Source organism: Harpegnathos saltator, unplaced genomic scaffold, assembly GCF_003227715.2.
Source record: "Harpegnathos saltator strain DR-91 unplaced genomic scaffold, Hsal_v8.6 scaffold80, whole genome shotgun sequence".
Lineage (NCBI taxonomy): Eukaryota > Metazoa > Arthropoda > Insecta > Hymenoptera > Formicidae > Harpegnathos > Harpegnathos saltator.
In genome coordinates, this window is record NW_020230649.1 from 64440 (window position 1) to 82780 (window position 18341).

General features: G+C 38.5%; 1 protein-coding gene across 4 annotated transcripts in view; it reads right to left on the bottom strand.

Annotated features, from left to right (window-relative positions):
- Window positions 1-18341, bottom strand: part of LOC105186743 (GRAM domain-containing protein 2B) — a 57473-nt gene that overhangs the window by 21927 nt on the left and 17205 nt on the right. Inside the window, exon 1 of one of the 4 annotated variants that reach the window (XM_019842580.2) lies at window positions 2325-3039. The exons of the other annotated variants lie outside the window; for them this stretch is intronic. Within the exon in view, the coding sequence (XP_019698139.1) occupies window positions 2325-2425 (101 nt within the window). The 5' untranslated portion in view covers window positions 2426-3039. Of the gene's footprint in view, window positions 1-2324; window positions 3040-18341 lie in introns of those variants that run through there. 4 annotated transcript variants of the gene reach the window in all.

The window sequence follows — 18341 nt, forward strand, 5'->3', positions numbered from 1 at the left end:
AAATTGTCTGTGGAAGAATCGTGAACAAGAATGAATACCGCGTCAATTTCATAAAAACTCGCACTTTAAAGTTGCACTAATTTTCTAATTATAGGAATACTATTATAGGGTAACCAAGAAAGTTTGTGCGAATTTGTATATTAAAAATTAAACATGGGCAGAAATTTTCAAAAAATTTTATAGTTGATATATGAATATTGTAATTGATATATGCATAAATAATTGATAACTCTTTGTCATCAATAACGGGAGGTTTTCCTGAACGTGATACATCTTCAAATGTGATTCATCACTAGAAGAAAAATTTTTAAACCACTTCCGTGCAGTCCTTTTATTAATAGTACATACATCTTCTCCAAACGCTGCGCATATCTTACGACATGTTTTTATAGCTTTCGATCCGAGTTTAAATTCATAAAGCAATCATGCTCGAATTGCACTCGATTCAACAGACATTTGAAAAAGGTGGATAATCGCAAACCAAGAGACACAAACTATGTTACAACAAAATTCCAATTTCGCACCAACGCGAATTTGTGCTGTATGATATGCATAAATACGCATGCTCGACAAGTTTCAATAACATTCAACAACTCATTGCATCGAACTTAAATGAAAATCGTACAAATTCCTTCGGTCATCTAATAATTTCATAGACCTATAACCAATGAGCATTTGTTAACTTTTATCTTCACTTTATAGTCCCGTCTTATTCCATCTTAAATCTCTACTAATTTTGACTAGCCGAAGTAAGATTTCACCGCAAAATATGCCATACACAAATTCGTGATATACTTTACCAGATCGAACTTTTCGCGATGAACTTGTGACGATGAAATTAATGACTTTCGTGCGCATTGCGTATACTGACCCTGTCTATGTTCGCAAACAACATCAATATAATAAGAACAGCCATTACTGATCTTTCCAGTGAGATTTTACAGTGATAATTTACAGTGTTATAATAATAATTAAATCACTTAAATAGCATTTCAGTAAAGAACACACTGACTATACTTTAGAGAGTATGCTTCCGAGCACATTTCCAGATATCGGTCGTTTTCGCTAGCTGGAGACGAATCGTAATCATTCATATCACGACAACTATAATATCGTAACCATTTACGGCTTATGATTACGATTGAATCGTACAATCGAAAGTTGTACAAGCTATACAAAATATAGAACGTCGGCTAAAAGTCGGCACAGAATACATGTAACAAATTGCGACTCGTCGCAAATCTGCCGGAGAATTTGGCCAATTGAAGGCGGTCAAAATATATATGAAATAGAGGGGAGTGGGAAGAAGAGAGAAACGGCAAGCTAAGGCTGCAGAATCGCGTTCAATCTCATCACGTTAAGCATCGTCGGCCACTCATCTCCTTCATGCACAACGTGTGCCAGTTGTTACACGCTGCGACGTCAGTGACCCAAATAAGTCATACGCCGCTAGTTAGTAGAGGAAAGAAGAAGAAAGGAGAGGAGAGGAGAAGAGAAGAGAAGAAGAAGAAAAGAGGAGAGGAGAGGACAGAGAAAAGAGAAGAAAAAGAAGAAAAGGAAAGAAACGAAACATGCTTGTCGAAGCTATTAAGTTAAATTTCTTAGGTACCTTAAATTTCTCCTCAAGAGAAGCATGTACTTGTAAGATACGCATTCTTCTCTGGTGTGATACGAAATTCCGAAAAAGCAAGATATAACAAATCTAAATCTGAATATTAAAACCACTAAACGACAATTCTTTTGTCACAATTAAATTTCAAAAATTATTTAGCAAAATAATCATTTATTTGCTGTTCGTGAAGAATTACATATAGGAGAAAAGTTTCTTCTTTACTCGATAAAAGTCGATTATAGTGACGCAATGATTTTTTAGAAGAAAGAGATCTGAAAGATACTGAAAAAAAACAAGATGGAAAGTGGTTACTGATAATATATAGTGTAAGAATACCGCGCCGAAATTTCGCTACATTAACTCGCTCGTAATAAATATTGCTCATTGTTTTATTTGCTTCAGCGAGAGAGCCACTCGCGAGTGAGATTCGTTACTTCAATGCGCGAAGGATTCAAACTATTTCGAGTCGGAAGAGAATTACGAGATTTTAGCAGCTAGAGCAAAAGACTTGTAGATCAATCTTACACTTGCATCGAAAGAGAGAGAGGGAGGAGGAGGAGGAGGAGGAGGAGGAGGAGAAGGAGGAGAAGGGAGAGAGAAAGAAAGACACACACACACACACAGAGAGAATTTGTATGCGTATGCGTGCGTACGTGCGTGCGTGCGTGCGTATGTGTGCGTACGCGCGCCCAGATGTGTTACTTTCATTTACCTTTTGCTCCGTCGTAACTTGGACGAGTCGTCCCTCGCGTAGATCCCTTGCACGAAGCAAAGCATTATAGGTTCCCTGGGAGGATTGTGCACCTTTCCCATGCACTTCTTGAAATTCCCGGCGTACCGGACTTCCGTCTTCCCGCGATAATAAAAATCCTAACGCGATTCACCGTGGACCGGACGTCTCCGGGAGTCTCGCTCTCGAAGGCACTTTCTTGTTCCCAACAACGTGTCGAGATTTGTTATTATTTGGATAGATTAAATTCAATTTCCTATAATTTATACCAGAGGCTTGGAATTGGTGATATCTCAGTCGACGATTCGGACTTGAAAATCCGGATAGCCAGGATCGCCAGGATCAATGACTTCGCTGGAAATCTTAGCGGAACGGCTGATTCGAAGGATCTCGATCAGCTGACTCTCCGGTTCTTTCTGGAATGCCTGTTCTTTACGAATCGACTCGGCTATTTCTCGAAGCCGATGAACGAGACGAAGAACTGCGCCGCCGTCGTTGCCGCCGTCGCCGAGGGGTGCGAGGGTATGGGTGTGCGTCGCGCCCTTAAGGTAACGCCACGCGGTTGCCAGGCCAACAACCAGGAAAGGGCAAAGCACTCGCCGATGCGTACTAACGACAAGAAGGCACGAAGCCTGTGCACTTTATTGATTCTCTTCTCTTTCTCTCTTCCTAGCCATCCTCTCTCTCTCTCTCTCCCTCTCTCTCTCTCTCTCTCTCTCTCTCTCCCTCTCCCTCTCCCTCTCTCTCTCTCTTTCTTCGATAAACGTTAGTTAAAACTCGAGAGAGTCATCGTCATTAACAGATTCTGTTCTCACTGATTAGAAACTGATCGGATGTCAAACCGATCGCTGTATCAAAAATAAGCAGCATCAATATTCTGATACCGGCAATATTGGTTCGACATTCCGAGATACTTCATAGTCAATACCCTATTCTTCGTTTCCGACTTTAGTGCATTCATACATTGATTCGTCGGTTTAGTCGCGACAGGTATCAATATTTTACAGTATAGTTGGTTGGGCTTTTCTCTGTCAGTCGCTATCAATCGGCCGAGATACTTCGGGGGTGCGATTATTAGGATGAAATAGATAGAACAACTGCGAGAATAATTTCGGTTGCTGCATCGCAAGCGAGATCTTTCTTATCTTGTGAATGACGTTTCGGCGCATAGAAATTTTCTTATCTTGATATACAACAGCGCGATACCTGCTAATGACTTCACGGGAGCATCCGACGAAGAGCTGTGCGGATTTTCCTTACAGTTTTAGCGCACCTCGTTCCTCGAGGCATGCGCGTATCCGTCCTCCGATAATACCTCGTTCTATTTACGATCTACTTAACTAATCCTGACCAACTCTCGAGAGATAATTCGCAGGATCATCTCTAAGGGTGACTACTTAAGTGACATAAGGATATTTAAGTCCTCGCTTTACCCCCACAATCTCGAGTAGTCGTTCGATTTACGTCACGTTTTTTATCCATCGCAGCTTCCGCGAAATCTGTTCACAGGATATTGATTGAAAATCGTGAATATCTCTGTACCCTCCCTCCCTCCGACAACACTCAAAAGCCTTCAAATCGCTGCATTCCGTCCTTCCGAACAACTCACTCGATTCGGACACTAAACGAAGCCAAGTTCCATCTTGAAAATCCAAATTCGATTAAAATCAACGCAACATCTCGAAACTGCCGGTTCGCGCCAATCCGTCAGGATTTCCGCCGAGGTCGTCGGGGGTTAATGCTCTCTCTCTCTCTCTCTCTCTCTCTCTCTCTCTCTCTCTCTCTCTCTCTCTCTCTCTCTCTCTCTCTCTCGATCGATCAATCGATCGATATTGTTCCAGTAACGCGACACCGCGCAAATTCTTGAAAATTCGGAATGTGCGACGAAGAAAGAGAAACGTTCTTTCCCTCGTCTGCGAAAGAAGGTGAGCACGCGGTCGTCGCGACACGACACGAAAGACAAGACGACGTGAACGAACCGTGTCTCTGTCCAACACTGGTGGAACGCCGCCTCCAATCCGCAGAGTTTCTCCTCTTTCCACGCCGTCGTCACTGCCGCCAACGCCACTACCGGCAGCGGCGGCAGCGGCGGCAGCGGCGGCGGCGGTGGCGGCGGCGGCGGCGGCGGTAGTACCGCTCGATACGTCCGCTCGTTGCCCGTCTCTTCCTATACCGCATTCGCCCTAACTCGGCAATCTGACATCGAGCCTCACACGTGTGTGCATGTCTCGATACACCTGCGAGCACCTTTGTTCATTGCATCGAATCTGAAGAAGCAGCGGCTGGCCGAAAAGCAAAGAGCTACCGATAAGCTCTATCAATATGGCTCGGAAAAAATGATTGGTTGATGTGACGACGTGCGAACCACACGCGTTTTGATTGAAGGAAACGGAATTTCTGGATCTTAAAAACGAGTTTGGCTCAAAAGCCAAAAAGGGACATTTTCAGGCTCGCGGATTCGCATTCGAGTACGAATGCACAAAGAGTTTGACTATCTCGGTAAAAAGGAGTATTATTCTTCTAAAAGTTATAAAGCTATATTCTCGCTTTTCGACTTTTCAACCTTGCAACTAAACGCGATAAAACAAACGGTAGCGATTAATTAACGTTCTCATGATCGCTGAATTAGATTCACGACCGACCTCGAAGATTTAACTCCTTTTTATCATTAGGAGATTTGAAAAGTATATTTATGTGTCAGTGAATTTTTTCTCTTCTTTAACCCTTTAACATCCGACTTTTTTATAAGTGTTTTAAGAATAAAATTTGAGTTTTTTTGAACTGAGACTATAAGTAGTGATAACAAAAACAATATCAGAATTTTATATCTACGAAAAACTACCTTCTGAATAAATGAGTACATGAAGTTTCCGCTTTTCGTTTGTTGATTTCGTTAGTTTGATTTTTTTATCGCTCGTTTTTTGTTTATTGATAAATATGACTTGGATCCTAAAAGCATATACGAAATGAGCAACCTATACAGAGAAAAATGAAGGGTAATCTATACAACATAACTCTGATAGTCAACTTGACATTTTTGAGCTGAAGTTTTATTATATTTGTGAGTGAAGTTTATCATTCAGAGCGTCAATCTTACTATTTCAGAAGAATATCTTATAGATCACCATTTAGATAGTCAATCGTCTCTTCATTTTTCGCCACATAAAAAATTGTAGATCACCAGGTTTCACGAAAATAACTTGTTTTCTTGATTTTCGTGTCCACCATATTGGATTCGCCATTTTGAATTTCTGTATTCGTTTAATTTCACATTTTGTATCTGAGAAAGCTTCCAAATGTATAAAATTATAACAGATACCAATCTATTCATTTATAGTGCACTTCTAGATGTCAATAACAATGGCTATTTGGAATTTGACAAAACATATTATCATTAAAACTGACCTAAAAACAGATTCTCTTCGAATCTACATACAATCTATATACCATTTTTTAGAAAAAGAATTCACTTTTACAGTGATGCAAAGAAGACGAAAATATCTCCTTTTTTGACTAAGTTATGGATTCTTAAATGCATTTCTGGTAACTATAGTTACCAGTAGGCGTTAAAGGGTTAAATCGATGTGAAATGTATGAGGTTACATATCAAATAATTTCAAATTTCTCGAGATAAAATTTTATGAAACAATTTCATCTATATGATGAGTCCTGTCATGCTTCGTATACACTCATTGAATAATAATACGATATAAAGATGTTATCGTTTCATTTTGCTTGAAAAATATGAGGAATTTGAAATTACTTATTGTGCAGCCCAATATAATCATAAAACGGATTAAAAACGCATGATTTTTGAGATTCGACCCATCCACCCAGTAAGGAATCGGAGACGAATCAGAGAAATTCCGGTTGAGATGAAGAAGTGATGTATTATAATATGTGCTTCTGATGTGCAAATGAATTCAGATTTGGCACGCTTGGAAATTCCAGGAGTTTTGTAGTTGAAAACGTGTACATCATTATTGCTGACTGAAGAGAGTTGAGGAATTAGCGTGGGCGGATTCTACTCGCGATACAATTTTGCAGCAACAGCAGTAATAAAGTTCTGGCACGTCTCGTCGATACGCAGCACGCGAATAGTTTGACGTGTACAGAGAGCCAAGAGATCCAATCATTTAAATAAATCATCGCAAACCGTGCAGTGTCGCACGGCTTGCTTATAACTCTTTCTCTTTCCTTCTTTTCCTTCTTCCTGGTAAGAGGGGATTTCGTGTGAAACGCGAGAATATTGACTATGTCTCACTGGTTAAATCATACATCGTGCAAGGAGTTGCAATCTACGCACTTGTAGCAAACTTCGAAAGTAAATCACGATTAAGAGAGACAGTAAACGCGTAGTAGTTGATTGCGTTACGCCACTTACGCTCCATATCGTTTTAATATTTATCCACCGCGACTTTGATCGCATGTAAACTTTAACGCTATTTGTATATAATTTCGTGTCTCACAGGGAGAACATGAGTGTGTTATTCCCGAACGATATTCTTCGACCGTTATTTTCCACATACGTCTTTCTACTTCAACAAAAGACATAAGTTTTATACATGCTTTGTCCATTGTGGTCTGTTTTCCGCGATGCCAATTGACTATCGAGACGCCGAGTCGTTTACCATAACTTTGTCATTTATCATAAACATCCCAGGTATCATATATTTCGATAGTTTGAATGTTAACGGGAGATTAAGTATTGTAAAATAACGCGCAATATTGATATTATGACGTGGAGATTGTTAAATTAACGAATAAGTAGCGTAACACGGGGTACTCTCCAAGGCGCGCCTCGCCGGCTATAAATTACGTAGCCTCGAATTAATGACATGCGTACATACAAATGTGTGTTTGTAGCAGTGTTATCAACAGATCGTAGACTAAACGATTTAAAATCGTTAAATTATTTGTAACAAATTATTAAAACAAATTAATCATATTTGCTAGTAACTAATTTCTTTATTAATTGTTACTTCTTAATTGTTTATTTTTGGAAAAGAAATGTTAACAACATTAATTTTTAACATTTTGTGGAAAACAAATACTATTGACTAAAGTTAATAATTTTGGTAATATGTTGATAACTGTCATAAATATAGTGAATAAAATTATTTTCGCAATCTGTCACTCGACAGCAATATTAATAGCAGTGACTAGTTATTTGCTCAAGACCGGGAAAAGATAGTAGGAACAATATGAATAGCGAAAAACTAATAACAGAAATGTTTTTAGCAAAATTATATTCTCTAAGAAATAATTTACCGAATGTTTCTAACGGAATATATTTTTTATTTGTCGTTAATATTTGTATATTCCGCCTTGTTAAAAGCATATTAGTTAGATACATTCAGTAAATTATTTTCTGAGGAGAGAAAGAGAGAGACAGAGAGAGAGAGAGAGAGAGAGAGAGAGAGAGAGAGAGAGAGAGAGAATATGGTTTTGTTAAAAATATTTCTTTTATTAATATTTTATATTATATATATGTGTGTGTGTGTGTGTATACAGGGTATTCGAAAAGATATGTAAAAAATTTAAGGAGATATTCCTCGCGCCTGAAGGATGAAAAAATGTTATATGGACGTATGTGCGGAAATGCTTATTTCAGGAGTTATGTTGAAAATACTGTTAGCTATATTATTTACACAAGGAGAAATTTAGAATTAATTATTGTAGACGACAATCGTTTAATTAAGCTTGTTTACATTTGGTTTTGGTTTTAATGTTGAGTTAGTTACAATAAATGTTAAAAATGTTCGCCATTCGCCTGAATACAAGCAATGACACGTCGACGCATTGATTCACGGTCATGTTAAAAAATGCCCATCTCGGGTAAACTGTGCCTTATTCGTAAATACCAATTAGAAACTTACGGTGATCGATGGATAGGAAGAGGTGGACCTACTTTCTGGTCTCCATGTTCCCCGGATCTCAATCTGATAGACTTTTATTTGTGGGGACATTTAAAGGCAATCGTACATGCTACAACAATGCGTGATATTCAAGATCTCCGTGACCGTATCACTGTAGGTTGCGAGATAATCCGTTGTACGCCAGGCATTTTTGAACGTGTCCGTGAATCAATGCGTCGACGTGTCACTGCTTGTATTCAGGTGAATGGCGAACATTTTCAACATTTATTGTAACTAACTCAAGGTTACATTAAAACCAAATGTAAATAAGCCTAATTAAACGATTGTCGTCTACAATAATTAATCCTAAATTTTTCCTTGTGTAAGTAATACAGCTAACAGTATTTTCAACATAACTTCTGAAATAAGCATTTCTGCACCTATGTCTATGTAACATTGTTTCATCCTTCAGGTATGAGGAATATCTCCTTAAATCTTTTTAGAACACACTGTATATATATATAATATATATATATATATATATATATATATATATTCTATTATTAGTTTCTTGCTATCTACATTGTTGCTGCTATTTCTTTCATCGTAAATTAGTCTTTACATTTACATGCATTAGTGATACTTAATTTATCCTTCTTTTCTTTTCATTTTCTTTTTTCTTTTGTATGAACGGTATATTAAATTGAAACAGAGATATATAGTTCGAACCAAACAAAATAGGGGAGACCGGGGATGGTTGATACTGTTGAGACACGTTGATACATTTAAAATTATTACAAAATGACAAACGGTAAAATTGCATAAAAATATAGTAATTCTGCAAAAACATTGCGGTCAGGTTGTAATAAGTTATTTCAAGCTAACTAGTGTCATTTTCAGAAATAAAAAACATTTCTAATTTTTGATAGTCAAAAGTAAAATAAATCAGACATATATATTATGTTATATTAATAAATCTGGTCATTATATTATGATTGCAACAGTTTATTTAGAATCTTTATTTTAAAAGTAATAATTTTTAGTTATATTGACGGCTTGAAATATACTTTTGTTTATACAATAACCAAAATATATAAATATGGTAAGCCGGAACTGATTGTTACGGGGTTTGTTATTACGGCTGTCAGCTGTTTACTATAACTTACTGCACTAGTTCAGTAAGTGCATTAGTTCAATAAGTGCACTAGTTCACTAATGCAGTTAAAATAATTGACAAATATGCTTTCATGTTTATATCATTGATAAATATATTTATGTTTACATCACATTAATGCTAATCATAAATACATATTTTATCTGCAAAATATTATTAGTTATGTTATGCACATTTTTCATTTATTTATAATCATTAAATATATTCTTTGGAATATGGAGATTTGTAACAACTGACTTCATATATAAGGTTTGTTGTTACAAATGTTGTCGCCTTATATCTTTCTTGATGCAACAAAGTTAATAGAAATATTCAATCGAAAAATAATTTGTGTTGTATAAGCATATAGTTATTAAAAAATTCTCATCCCGCTTATATCCCATTTGTTACTTACGCTTAAAAAATTCATTAAAAAAACTGTATCAACCAGCCCCGGTCTCCTCTACATATAAAATACATCTAGTTGAATAATTTCGGAAACAACACGGAATGCATCTAAATACATCAATCTAATTTAAATTACACCTTGTATGTAATGGAAGAATTTGTCTTCCAGCAATTTTCAATTTTCAATAACTAGGTTCTTCTACTTAATACCGAATGCGTTGCAAAACTCATCGGAAGAAAAATACTACTAACATTCAGCTTTCGAGTGTATAAACATACACACAAACAAATACCTCCCGATTAGATGCGCATTCTAATTTATGAATTGTTATCTTCGTCTCGTTAGAATGCGAAGCTTACAAATTTATGTAATAACATCATAATAATTAACAATTACAGTTTTGCAGTCTCATAGTTTTAATAAACAATGCCAAGTAAGTAGTTAATGAGCTCATAATTTAAAAGACCCCTCAATTCGATGCTCGAGTGTGTGAGAGTGTAAAAGAAATATTTAAAGAAGTAGTTTAAAAACAGTTGAACTGAAGAAATTCCCTCTTTTTCGCGTCCGGCACGTATGAGTCATCGCAATTCGTCGGAGCTTAAATAGTGTTGTGTATATAACTGGAATAATTCCTCACACACAGAATTCTGGGCATCGCAATTCGTCGGAGTTTAAATAGTGTTGTGTATATAACTTGAATAATTCCTCACACACAGAATTCTGGGCAAGTGGAAATACATATCTCGATCTCGCTCACAAATACTATGCGAGACACTCAACACATCGTTATTAGGTATAGGGATTAGAGAAGCGTTGCGTCTTCTCCGTAAGGGCCGTTGTTCCCATAAACGTCAATTAAAATTAACTGGGATTGAAATGATTCTTCATCCTTCTTGGAAGGCGACATTAAACGCGAACGAGAGCGAAACGAAACGACGCGCAATTAATGGCAACCGATCGATACAGATCAGAACGCCGTCCTGCAGAATGTCGGAAAGACGCTCGACACGTCGAAATGTGATCTAATATATAATATATGTTTCACACGCGACAAAGTTTACCTGTTTCGAAGATATTGGCCAATAACGCGTGATGCGGCGTTGCGATGCAGATGCGCGTTTATTTATTGCTAATCGTCACTGATCGAAAACGCAATATAGTGCGGCTCCAGAACCTCTGGAGATATGAGGATCTCTGATTTTCTCCTTGCCGAGAGCGACGACTGTTCGTCCGATGGCGTCGTGCTTCTTTTTCACCGCAGAATAACGCATAATGTACACAAACTTTACGTTCATACGCCACCAGTCTCCGTCATCTTCTTTATCGCGGGTTATCCGCACAAGTTATCCGACACAGTCGCATTCAGAATCTCAACCACGAGGCCCGACGAGACGCGACATGATGTAGCACCCGCCCGCGCATACAGGCGCATACAGGCAGATAATTTTCCGACTCGTCGGTAAAAAGTACAGTTCGAAGTACGATGTACATTACGATAAGAAGTGCCGGTCCGATAAAATGGCCGATCATCAACGCCATTCTTGCTCGGCCATCTTTGGGGATAACGCGATCACGGATTGCATAATTATGATAAATAATAGGGACTTGTAACGAGATCGAGTGAGACGTTAAGTGATCGTTAACCGAGGCTAAGCGATCAGAAATTGAAATTAGACAACGGGACCAGACGAGACGGAGGCGTTCGATTAATCGGATGGGCAACACGACTCCGAGAAGCCTCGCGCGACATCGACCACGGATTTGCGTCATGTCAGGCTGGCTTCATATCGTCTTTCGCTATGTGTCGTCGTTGCACACTGCAATTGACGTGAATTAGACAGTAAAATGCAGCATAGCGTCATGTCTGTATCCGAATAATGGATCCCCTTTCAAGCCGTCGTCCATGAAGAAAAAATGTGTTAACAAACATTGGCTTTTATATAAAACAAAAAAAAAACCAAGAAATATCAGATTTTTTACGTGATAGATCCGTTTTTTCTCTATTTCTTTTCTTTTGTTCTTCAAAATGACGATTGAAGGAGAATTATCGAGTTGGGTAGAATCTGAAATGGAAATATAGTAAGAACAAAATATTTCATACTTTCCGATCGATTATGTAACCACATGAAAGTGAAAGAGTCATAATGAGAAGAACCATTTTTGTAATAGGCGTTACTATAATGTTAATGATAATAACCTTCTGTAGATATTAGTATTCTGTAGATATTATTAGATATTTTCTTATTAGAGCAACATTGGAAGAGACGTCGCGGAAAACGAATATAATATATTTAATGGCATCAATTTCTGTTTCTTCTTCTCACACGGAAATTCCATGTGAAATTCTCGTACGAATAATTCGTGAGCAAAATGCGAGAATGACAAGACGAGTTGATTTAATCTGTAGGAATTATCAGCATTTCGAAACCGGATAACTTCGTTCCCGATTCTGCATGGCTGACACGTCGGACTTTTTGCATCAGTCTGAGATAGGAATTCCGTTAATACGTATTTCATAATTAACAGGCGAACACCGCCATGAATATTACGTAGCGCTCGATGCAATTAAAAAAAGGCACGATCGAGAGACTCGAGCGCAAGCATGATGCAATAATGCAACATTGGCTCCGAACGGAACACAATTGCGAATCGTCTGTTTAACAGTCGCGGGTGTGCTTATTAATGCCTCTTGATACTCGGCGATAAATGCAATGTGCAAGGCTAGCCTCCGCAAAAGCGACGCCGACGGTTCGTTGTACTCCCTTTTTTTCAGTCTCCGTCTCCCTTTCGCGATTTATTATCCAACAATAAAGTCCATAAATTATCGGTTTCGACCTTTCGCTTGCAAAACACTGTTATCGCACTGTGCGATAGCGCGGAATAACAATCCTCTGAACGATATCGAGCGATTACAAAAAACACGGCAATCACATGTCGCAGTACATCGCGACACGTATACGTTATTACATAATTGCGTTTTTTCCGTTTGATAACCGGGGTAAGTTGATATTCTAGAAAGAAACGATACCTTTCGATATGCCGTACACCTTCTTGTCACAGCTGTCGATATATATGCGTATATTTTGCGAAAATTTATGCACATGCATATGTGTATAAGGAACAGCGTGCTAGAATCTTTTTCTTCGCACGGAGAGAAATGTTTGGTTGAATTACCGTGACACAATAAACAAATTCAATCAAATATCAATCAATTCAATTGAGTGAAACAGAATTTCTGGTTCCTTCAGAACCAATTCGATTCTAAAAGTCAGAAATTCTGTTTTCTCTAACTAAAATGCATTTGGTTTGTTGATCATCATGTTAATTTGATCTATCTTTTCTCTCCGCAAATTTGTCAGTCGAACAATTTTCAGGAAACGAAACATTTAAAGCCGACATTAGCTGGTTCGTTCCCTTCTCATGCCAGTCTCAAAATCGAACAAATGAACGAATGAATCCGAAATCGAACGTTAAACGACGGACGTAAGTGTCGTCGTCGCTCGCGTTGTAAAGATCGAGCGGACAAGGCGAACAGAGCTACTGCACGAAACGATATTAATAGTGAAATGGAGGAACGAGAGCTTTCTCTCTTTTCAAGGCAGTTATTCGGCCACGGTATCGCGGAGTCGGGGCCACGTGATACCGCAGCTAAAATGGAAAAGAAGGAGGAAGGGAGAGAGAGAGAGAGAGAGAGAGAGAGAGAGAGAGAGAGAGAGAGAGAGAGAGAGAGAGAGAGAGAGAGAGAGAGAGAGAGAGAGAGAGGAGGAGGAGGAGGAGGAGGAGCAGGAGGAGTAGAAGGAGGAAGAAGAGGAGGAGCGGGGAGAAGGAGGAGGAGGAGAGAAGGTGGTTTATTACGGGAAAACATTTCTGTTTAAAGTCGGTCCGGATGTGTCTGGTCGCGGTGCCACTGATAAATCACATATGCGACATCCTTCCCGTGCATCTTAACCCTGGCATTAACCTTTCGACTGTCGGGGTACTGTTTATATGAGTCGGACTATTTTCATTAATTATCTCTCACCGAATATGATTACACATAGAATTTTTTCCGAAGGATGCTCTTACTTAGATCAAAAGTAATATGCATGTTATCTTTGCGTGCTACTTTTGATCTTGTAAATAAGTACCGAAATAAAGGACAAAGAGGGCGAGATTCTTTCACTATTATCAGTCCTTTTAGCTTAGATCAACATTAAAATTATCGAAGCGGTCGAAACCGTCGGTTTATAATTCCTTCAAAAAATTACTGCAACATGCAATATAAGGATGTATTTTACATTTTTAATGGACGTTGAATAGGACAAAAATAAATAAATAAAACTTTTTGCCTTTGTGCTTAATGTATTTTTTTCAAAAACATCTGTCGCTTCGATCGCCCTGGTGAAGGTAATTCGCGTTAGTTTTGTGGTGTTAAGAAATTCGAAGTTATTCGAAAATTATTATACGGTTCAAGAATACGATAGCCCCGTGTACGATAACCAATAGATAAAACAGAATTTTATCGCGTGTGCAAATCCTTTGTGGCGCAAAGATATATGCAAAAATGATTTTTCGCGCAGAAATCGTGACTCAGACGCGAAATACGAACAACATAGTGTGATGAATACATAGTGTGATGGGCATAGTGTGATCGACAGAAGCAGTATCGACGACGCGAAAATGCCCTCAATTAATTTCTCAAAGGACGTTGTGGCGATAAATATAAAACGTGCGCTGTGGTTATTTTATTCCGTGGTTTACTGACGGCACACGTGCGATACGCGAGCGTAAATAAACGTCGAGTCTCGACAATAAGTTTACTAGCGTGCACAAATGGAACCATGTATCGTCTTATGGAGCGAGAATGTTATATTGAAAAACTGACGAACATAAAAAGACAAGGAAGAAGAAAAGACTGTTGAGCTTCATAAGTTTAGACATAGTTTTAAGTTGGACATGAATATATGCGTAAATTACACGTTCCGAGCTTTGACATTTACGATGCCATGTATCATAACGGTTAAACATAGTGGGCAAAAATTCACACGGGTGTTGGTATGTTGTCGAAACGATAATACGAATCCTGGAGATAGAAAAGCTTTAACTACTAAAGGTTCCGCATCCTGCTTATTCAGCAAGCATCATATTATTGTATTTTTTTTGACGAGATTGTTTCGATGAAGGACAACTTTATCATCTTTTTTCGTGGCATCATGTTCTAACGTTGAGTCAAATCAACGCGACTTTTATGTCACACGTTATGTAATACATGGAAAGAATATTATAGTCTTAGAAAAAGAAAAAAAGGAAGAAGGAAGGAGAGAAGGATTAATTTTATCACATTTACATGATTTTGTACCGCGCAATAGACCGATAGTCGATAATTTATTTCTGAAATTTTGCTAAGGAATACGGTATTAATACAATTTCCGATTTTTTAAATATAAATAAGACATATGAAATGGAAAGCTAATCAATTAAGCTAGAATTTCGATACGTGTCTCAGTGTTATAACATTGTACGAATATAGAAATCTTTACTATAAAATCCTCGCTGTGTGTACGACAATGTTACGTAATGACGTTTCCGCAAGAGGCGGAGGGATTGCATCGTTTCCGACACATCTTTCCGCAGAATGATTTGCAATCAAATACAATAGAATGAAATCGAGTAGAACTTTTCGATCGTACGCATATCAAGAATAATTAACTCGCGTCGTTCGCGTTGGTCTCGTTTTCTCGCGAGAACGAAACCCGCTTTCCAACATGTGTATACATACAACCGTAGAGATTGAGAGCCCCGAATGTCTTTGAAGCACAAAACCGGTAGAAAACTAGATCAAGGAGATTAACCTTAATATCAAAGGCTTAGCGCTTGCTTGGAAACCTTAGGTTGCCGTTTCGCCTAAGAGGGTGAGGTGAAGAAAAAGTAGAGGGGGCAGAGAGAGGAAGAGAGAGGGGCAGAGAGAGAGAGAGAGAGAGAGAGAGAGAGAGAGAGAGAGAGAGAGAGAGAGACAGAGAGAGAGAGAGACAGAGAGAGAGAGACAGAGAGAGACAGAGACAGAGACAGAGACAGAGACAGAGAGAGAGACAGAGACAGAGACAGAGACAGAGAGAGAGACAGAGAGAGAGACAGAGAGAGAGAGACAGAGAGAGAGAGAGAGAGAGAGAGAGAGAGAGAGAGAGAGAGAGAGAGAGAGAGACAGAGAGAGAGAGAGAGAGAGAGAGAGAGAGACAGAGAGACAGAGAGAGAGAGAGAGAGACAGAGAGAGAGAGAGAGACAGAGAGAGAGACAGAGACAGAGAGAGAGAGAGAGAGAGAGAGAGAGAGAGAGAGAGAGAGAGAGAGAGAGAGAGAGAGAGAGAGAGAGAGAGAGAGAGAGAGAGAGAGAGACAGAGAGACAGAGAGACAGAGAGACAGAGAGAGACAGAGAGACAGAGAGACAGAGACAGAGACAGAGAGAGAGAGAGAGAGAGAGAGAGAGAGAAAGGAACATGCAGTTGGAGCACTCGAGGAACCCTACAAATATCTGTGGTCGGTCAAATTCATCATATGTACCTTTCTCTCTCTCTCTCTCTCTCTCTCTCTCTCTCTCTCTCCCTCTCTCTCTCTCTCTCTCTCTCTCTCTCTCTCTCTCTCTCTCTATGTGTGTGTGTGTGTGTGTGTATATCTGTCTTGTGCGTTTAGTTGCAGAAGCGCAATTGGTGGCAGGATGTTGGTCTATATTCGTGCGTACGTGGACGGCAGAGTCGCACAATGTTTGTTATTCGCCGTTATAATTACTCGTTGCGTTAAAAGAGCGAGAAGCTGCGAATCGTATAGACTCGATTCGAATCTTGTGAAAAATTTGCGGGAATCTCGCGACGCGTCGTTGCGACAGCGATTCAGCGTGTGAAAACATGGCCGACTTTTTCGGTGATAACGTAACATCATGATTAGCGCTCGCAATATACGATATTGCGCATCTTCCTAAACATGCAATTAGTGCACGAAAAAAAAAATCAATTTATCAATACTTTATCAATACAACTAAATTTCATTTTTTAAATGAAGAATTTAGGGAAGAATTAAAAACCATAGAGATCTCTCTTATACCGGACGCATGGAGGACATTAAGTAAGCTTTTCTGATGTTGAGTTCTAATTTTCTTGCATCACATATAATGTTGATTCAGCATAGCAATCAGAAAGGCATATTATATTTAGCATTATATATTATATATATATATATATATAAAATATAGCATTATATAGCATTATATATTTAGCATTCGATTTCATATCATAATTCAGTCGAAGGAATAGAAAAATGCCTTTAGGAGGTTTCTGTCAGTGCTGAATTTCGACTGAAGAATTCAAGAATTTCTGCTGGCTAAAATAATTCAAATTAATATCAAATAATTCATTTGATTTGAGTAAGTTTGATTTGATTGATTCGTATGCTGATGAATAATTAATTTTACTGAGCGATTAAGTTATAATACATAATTACGTACATGACGACTCATTAATTTTCATTGATTTGCCAATTATTTTGATCAACTAACATTTTTATCAATTAATGCTCAATAACTGCTTTCAGCTCATCAGTTATTTGTTTGCAATTAAACTTAAATGATTTTTAACATAGCTCTGATTGCTCGAACGGATATTTTCGATCGCGGTAACAAAGATATCGTTCCTCATCATCGAATCTTCGTCTGATGATATTCATCTGATATTCATTTGTACAAATTGAGATTTTTTTCCGTGTAAAAACATCGCGACCTTTCTTCCACCGACTGTGCAACGCAACGAAGCCCGAATTGCATCGTATTATTTTCAGTTGCAACGGCTCGGTGTGCGCCAATTTTGGCGTAACTGGTCGCATATCGATTGCACCTTAGAGATATTCGTCATGAATTCTATTAAAAGTCGGGCAAGGGCCAATGCGCTATAGAGACAGCTACGTCGCGACAAATTAATAGCGATGAATTCGTCGGCGATGCGCTTTGGTTGACGACTGTTTAAATGCAAACTCATTTCGGCGTCAGCGACGGTTCAACCGTCGCCTTTGGCCCGTCCAGATTGTCGATGTCGGGTCCAAATTGTGAATATCGTTGCACGCAAACTTCATCTCTCGTTATTGCCCGCCGAATTTAGAAACCCGTAACTTCCTACCGATCCAATTCTGTCCCCGCACCTAGAAATTCGCAAAATCGCTCGAAAAAGTGATATTTCAATATTAGCTGTGTCTTGATAATTGCAACGCTTTCCTTCTCTCTCTCTCTCTCTCTCTCTCTCTCTCTCTCTCTCTCTCTGTCTTTTTATTTATGTAAAGAATCGATAAATTCGCAATATTCAAGGCGGCGAATTTTCCGAATGACTTGACAATTGCTGCAGCATTGTTGCGTAAAAGCAGTGCTGATAAAGTTATAACCAACAACGAGAGAGATAACATGACGCGCCATACTTTTCTTCTTCATTTTGAAGAAGTGAAGTATCACTTTCATCGTGAATTATTAATGACGATCCGAGCGCGAATATAATGAAACTCCGCGGAATGACGAATATAGACGTCGTCAGTCGCATCTATACGATGGTATAATACTTCATTATCCGC